Source organism: Linepithema humile, chromosome 8 (genome assembly GCF_040581485.1).
Source record: "Linepithema humile isolate Giens D197 chromosome 8, Lhum_UNIL_v1.0, whole genome shotgun sequence".
NCBI classification, from domain to species: domain Eukaryota; kingdom Metazoa; phylum Arthropoda; class Insecta; order Hymenoptera; family Formicidae; genus Linepithema; species Linepithema humile.
In genome coordinates, this window is record NC_090135.1 from 9,657,311 (window position 1) to 9,663,969 (window position 6,659).

Below are 6,659 nucleotides of genomic sequence, written 5' to 3' on the forward strand. Positions count from 1 at the left end.
TTCTCGATGCGATTGAATTGTAAAAATCAAAATTAATCAGAAACGTTTGTCAGACTTGACGCAAGTTATAGTAAATTTTTATTTAAATTTCAAGATTGATTAAAGATTAAAATGCTTTCAATTGCAAAAATAATATTATACTAATCTAACAAAAATAGCAGTAGTGATAAAGCAAGAAGGAAAATTATATATTTTGAATGATCGAAAAAAATAACTTGATCTATAAAATCTTCTCGTTTTACTTTGCTGATTATATGACTCTTGATTTGCAATTAAAGATGGATTTTTTGTAATACAATTGATATTTCCGAGGAGAAGCGTCTCGCCGCTTTCACGCTCTGATAGGATTCTCCTTGCGATAGTGATCGATTATCATTATTAATAAAATTGTCTAGCAAAATCCACATTAACTTTTCACGCTCGTCTACGTTCCAATTTCGTTCCAGATTTGCTCGCGTTCTAATCCGTGTTCCTAGGAAACGAGCATCTTCGAGCAGCATTTCTCAATTAATTAATAACAGTTAGTCAAATGGCATTGTATAACAGTAACATAATTTAAGCATAGCAGCTCAATTAAATAAAATATGATTAAATTGGATTGCAATAAATTTATTAATTGAATATTTTCATTGACTTTATAGCGAAGTTATATCTCTCTTCGCGTATTTGTCCCATCAAAATTTTATCATTTCCAAGTACTTTGTTTGGCCTGAAGAAGTGTCGAGATCCGGCTGCAGACCTCGTAGGGCTCGGCGCAACTGTCCTTAAGAGTTTTCGACTTGACGACGAAACAGTCAAATCGGTCTCTTTCCTTCTCGCTCTGACAACGTTAAGCCAGTGGCTAACATATGATCGCATGCGAACGATAGGGGCCGCGAGCGGCCTGCGTTTAGAGCGGAGGGGGCGGAGGGAGGGAGGGAAGTCGTACAGGGAATCTCCTTTGGATCCCACCCGTAATAGTGGCGGCCCCCACGGCAGCCAAGGGGGCTCACCTGCCGCCAGGTGCGACTCCCCGGTCTGCGCTCGCAGGCCATCTGCATGAGGGACGACAACTCGTGCCGCGCGCGTTTCCTCCTTACCTTTCCTAGATCGCGCGAGCGCGATGATTAACGCGCGCACACAAGCGTGCGGTTGAAGTACGTAGCACGCGACCCACGTGTGTACGTTGATACGCGTCACGGGGGGACGAGCATGGTGGCGGCGGCTAACCGAGCGTGTGTGTAGCCACCTCGGCTGGCAATAAGCCGAATTCCGCCTCGCTGAATGAATACGAAATATAATTAACAAAAAAAAAAAAAAAAAATAAATATATATAACGAACGCTCGGATGATTGAAAGAGAATATATTTAGCCTTACAGGCGGCAGAAGAATAGGAGGTGAATTTAGCGGTAAGTGGATTTAAAAGAAAAAGGAAATCTGAAATATGAATTGCGCAAATGTGAAACTATCCTCTTTAGAAGTTATTTTCAAAAATATTCATGTCATTTGTGTAAGTTTTAGAACGTGGTGAAATAAATTGGGTGTATATATAGCATCCGAAATCGTCACAGCTTCCTTTTAGCTGCGAAGTGTTTTAGTTATGAGGATGAAATATGCAGTATGTTTTTCCCATACATGTTCGCCATACATTTTATTATTTTGCATATTTACACAATAGGAATTTATTTATTTTATCGCAAATTAATTTTTAAATATTCCAAATTGGATAATGAATTAAAAAGCCGAGGCATTGCGACATTATTTCTACAAATACATTTAAATGCAAAATATTCTTCCAATATTTGGTCGAATACGTAGTTGCGCTTTGTTTCTACTACATTATATTTCCTGTCATTCTACATTATTATTCTATACATTCACATACAGAAGCTTATTCTTACTGCAAATTATTTGTCAATATATAACGATTATTTGTCAATCCATAACAAACAGTCTATAATATCGCCGCTATAAAGATTGGCTCTGTCAGATGTAATAAAATTAATTTTTGAGCTTTACTTCTCTTTCAATCATATTCGGCACCGATCGTGATGCTCATGTCTTCGGAAACGATCTTCGTCTGGTGGTACCATCGATTCGTGTCCAAAACGACTGTAACAAGAGATATCACAAAGTTAGATTGCACGAAAAATTTCGTGTCTGTCAAATAAAGTCGAAAAGAGAATATAAATAATAAATTTCGAGAAATAAGTTATTCCCAAAGAAGCTTTCGGCTCCGTTTGGAGCAGCTGAAATAAATTATTTGCATATTTTATATTAAAAGTCAAATATAACCAATTGACATTCGGTCCAGAATAACATTAAATGCAATTTTCAATGCGGAGAGCCGCATTTAGCGCTCTAAACGCGAAGTGCGCTTAACTTTGCAGTTAATTCATAAATATTATACATAATTCATATTAGTTTTTATCTGAAATAGCTCACTTATTTCGCCGGGATGCACAATCACTTCCAGCCTCTTACACGTGTAGTGACACTCTCGCGGCGGCTCCAAAATCCACAATTTTTCACCCTTTATCTGCGCCTGCCAGGAGGGATGCTCCACGTCGTCCACCTTGAAAAATTTCATATTTTCAAGATGCACGATTAATGACGGCCGTCCTTATATACTCAAGGCATACTTAGAGCGATATATTTATATATAAATACATTGTCGGGAAAAATACATGAAAGAAAAAATGCAAAAATTAAAAACATGGAATTAAACAAATTTTTAGTAAAAAATATCTTTTTTTGAAAATATACATTCAATAAATGTAGAAATAGATATGAAATACAGCACGCGCAGCGGTGCAGAAAAAATATTAATGATTTATTAAAGTATATTATTCATTAAAATGATTTACCTTAACGAATGATAGTTTATGCGATGTGATTTGATAAGAAAAGAACTCCGCGTGATATTCCACGTGACTTACATGCATCGGTGCACCGTAGCCATGGCTTCCCATAAAAATCCAGTCCGTCTTCTCGCTTTCAGCGGTAGCGGGAAGAAAATACGGTCTCTGATAATGCTGTCTTAATATCGCGCCGATTTTCTCATCGCAATTGCTCCTGAATGCCAAGAAAAAAATTCTTGGAAAAAGCTCAAGTATTTTTGTTCTCTTTAAAATTAATCGAAATTGATCGAGAAATTTTCTGTTTTAGAAACGATGCTGTCGAGTCGATTTAGCGCTACCGATAACTTTTTAACCGAGGATTCTCGGTCGAGCGTTTCGCGATCGTCGCGTACGACGTCGTAAATGCGGTTTTTTTCTGTAAGCTTGTTAGCGCACATCGCCCGTGTGTGCGTGCATCGGTGTGCATTCGGGGAAGTATCAGAAGCCGTAAAAATGCACCGTACGCTCGCAGCCCGGTACGCTTAAGTTTCTTGTTACGATTACCATAAAGCTCGCGCTACTGAACGTTTAACGGTCGTTCATTTTCTGCTAGTTGCTTCAGCAGCAACGCAAAATGCAATATTATTAAGTTCACCATATAATCTATTTTGCTGTCAATTAACATACAACGTGATAATACAGAATAATTCACAACGTGTCGCGAAATAATGAATTTTCAGTATTTTTTACGAGTACTTAAAGCGTGTTATTTTTTTAATCTAGAGGCTAAAATCACATATTTTTCTAGCAGCAGAATAATTATCGCAGTGTAAGCGAAACAGAAATTCAAGGAAGCTTTTCTGGAGTTATATATAGTTTATTACACACATTCGTGCGACGTATGAATTTTAATTTGTTCGCGACGATTCAATACGCACGTTTCGCTATAATTTGTGTACTTTGGCACTCGTCTCGCGTTTTGACGAATTAAACAATGGAAAATGAAAATTATGAATTATTTGTGAATAAAGTGTCGTTTATTTTAGCTGTCGCCTGATTGGCAATTTCAAATTAACACTCTATATTTTTAATAATTATGTTTACAGGAGACGCTCTGCAGAGGAACGTAGCAGCGGCGGTGTATCGATCGGTGAGTGAATTCATATTTTATGTGCATGCAACCGATTATTTATTTATTTCAATGTCGTTGCCAATGCAACACAATTTTCTAAAAGTAAAATTAATAACAAATTACAATAATAAATTTAACTATTAAAAATTACTGAAATTATGATTATTCATATTATTGGTTGTAAAAAATTTGTTTTTAAAAATTCATTACTCTGAAAAAAAATCATTATTGAATTCTCTACGAAATTGTTAATTTATTTGTTGTCTTCCTTTAATTTTTTATTTTCAAAGAAAATGTATTATTATGTTACTAATTTTGTCATTGGAAAATTATTGTATTTGTAATGTAAGAATCAATTTAACTTATTAATTCTTGGATTTATTGTCTTTCAATGATAAATTGCACAAATTTATTATTAAATCGTAGAAAAATTATTTCAATGATTTTATGTCAAGTGTAAAAGACTTAAAATTTCTGGAAAAAATTATTTACATAAAGACAAAATTGGCAAAAGGTATTGAGACTGTTGTATAAAATTTCAAAAACTGTCTTTCACGCATCCAAGGATTAAATAGGATTCTAAATTACTCACCATCCGACGTACCAGGGCTTCGTGCCCTTCTCCATCGTGGCTCGACTGTCGCTCATGTCGAAGACGTCCTGTAAATTCTGAAATTCCGTCTTATACGGGAAGAATTGGCAGCTCGCCTCCTCCCCGTGATACAATGCTTTAAAAAAGGCGAACGAGAACATTTGAGGCGCCGTCCAGTTCGCCATTGCGTCGCTTATCACCACCGGCTTCCCTGAGTACGCGTAACTAATTACAAAGTAAAATGCAATTGTGGAGAGAAATCGAACAGTCAGTTGCACGTAGTGACGATTACAATAAATTAATTTTTAGAGAATTACTTGTGTGTGGAAACAAATAAAAATTTTTTATGCGTTTTTAAAGGGGAGAGGGACAAGTTTTTGAAAATTAGAGAACATTATGCATAAACAAATGAACAATATGCAAGTGCTGCGTGCGAGTACCGTTGCTCGAAGATCGTCGAATCAACAGCGGAGAGCTTGTCAACCTGTTGAACGTCCTGGCAAATTGAACAATCTTCTGGCGGTCGGAAAACTTTTTGCGTAAATGGGGGCACCGTTACCAAACACTAAAACAGTGATTTGCTGTTGCCTAACTCATATCGAAATCCATAATTTCTAACGAAACATAATTAACTCGCAGTAAAAGTTAATTCTGTTTAACTTCGGACTTTAATTCTTCTATTTTTTATCAAATTTACTTTTCCACATTTTATAAATTTTTTAAAATGTGCAGTGTACAAAACAACAATACCGACATTTGCACAAGTATTTCTGCTTTAATTTTCTTGATAGATCGAATTACTCGAATCACATTACGAATCGACTAGACTTTGATCGTCTCGAACTGTTTGAGGTGTCCAAATGTAGCGATCTAAAGTTTTTTTTTGCTCTAATTTTTCTTTTCATTTCGAAGCGCAAACAGTTCAAACGTAGAAAATGTTCGAATGTTTTTGTTTGAGCTCTATGTAAAATATCGCAATGTGAAATTCTGCTTACCTTGTTATATCGATATGTTTGCACGCGATTCCGAGCGACTTGCACCGTCATCCACGTGGCGATCAGCAGGATCCACAGGTGCCTCGCGCGTAGCTTTATCGGTTTCGTCGGTTTTAATCGCGAACGAACGCGCAACAGCCTCCACGCTTTAACCGGAAGCCTCAGGTCGTCTATCTTTCCCAATATCCCGCGCAATTCTTTCTTCGCGTTGTCGATGGATTTTTTCGCGGAATCCGCGATGGCTGCATTGTCACTTATATTCGCCATGATGGAGATTGAAGAGAACCGATAATAATTTAAAATATTAATTTCGCGAATCAATCAGGATTATTTTTCAAATCTTAATTTGAAACAATCAATTTCTGACGATATATATCTGCAATTAATTTTAACAATGTTATGATACGGATTTGATTAATTTTTACTTAATTGTTTGAAATGTGAGGAATTACTAATTAATTTTCTTAACGTGTAAATTGCAATTATAATTTCCTTTATTGCTTTCCAAATCGAACGGCATAAAAATAAAGCTCAAACAATTTTAGTTGTAAAATAAAATTTTCCTTTTTTGTACGATCACGGTTTAACGATTGTGATTATTGTATATTCCGAAAGCACCGGTGGTCCTGATGGCCGGCGTGAAACTGCGAGAAGGATTCTTACCTGCTGCTTCAGCGAGCCGAGGATCCCCTCTCGTATCCGCCTCTCGCATGGGGGTGGAATAGTGATTTGTTCACGCGGGTGTGAAACGAGCACCAGTGCCCGCGATACAGGCGACCGATTGGTTTCGATCGAATCTGTTTAAAGCGGCGGGGAATGGGTTATTTGACGAATATTTAACCCACTTCTCGCTTATCCAATTTTTTTCCGTAGAAAACTCTGGAATTTTTCAGAGACTCTCGAACGCGTTTTACAATGTAGAGAGAAATTTATAAAGTACGGGAAAAAAATTTATCTCTCATTGTTATTTAAATAAAAATTAACAAATTTTAAATTAATTTTTAACAGCGTAAAAAAATAAATTTTATAACAGATTATTTTTTATTTATGTAAATAAATTTGCAATAAAACGATAAATATGGAACAGTAAATTTGATCGAAAATCCGCCTATTAAAGTCC

At 36.2% G+C, this 6,659-nt stretch overlaps 1 protein-coding gene across 1 annotated transcript; it reads right to left on the minus strand.

The window, feature by feature from the left end:
* Positions 1 to 1,603: 1,603 nt before the first annotated feature.
* On the minus strand, positions 1,604 to 6,264 carry LOC105676731 (uncharacterized). The gene is made up of 6 exons (XM_012374838.2): positions 5,540 to 6,264; positions 4,985 to 5,109; positions 4,545 to 4,769; positions 2,920 to 3,055; positions 2,426 to 2,555; positions 1,604 to 2,092 (listed from the first exon to the last, which is right to left on the minus strand). The coding sequence occupies exons 1-6, from the start codon at positions 5,804 to 5,806 to the stop codon at positions 2,007 to 2,009; spliced, it is 969 nt and encodes a 322-aa protein (XP_012230261.1). The 5' UTR covers positions 5,807 to 6,264; the 3' UTR covers positions 1,604 to 2,006.
* Between the last annotated feature and the right edge of the window lie 395 nt (positions 6,265 to 6,659).

What these genes read in the sequence shown, in the direction of transcription:
- LOC105676731 (XM_012374838.2), bottom strand. Translation starts at nt 5,806, where the DNA reads ATGGCGAATATAAGTGACAATGCAGCCATCGCGGATTCCGCGAAAAAA. An exon ending in AAACATATCGATATAACAAG is followed by an intron (nt 5,110 to 5,539) that starts GTAAGCAGAATT and finishes TCACTGTTTTAG; the next exon opens with TGTTTGGTAACGGTGCCCCC. An exon ending in TGTGCATCCCGGCGAAATAA is followed by an intron (nt 2,093 to 2,425) that starts GTGAGCTATTTC and finishes CTCTTGTTACAG; the next exon opens with TCGTTTTGGACACGAATCGA.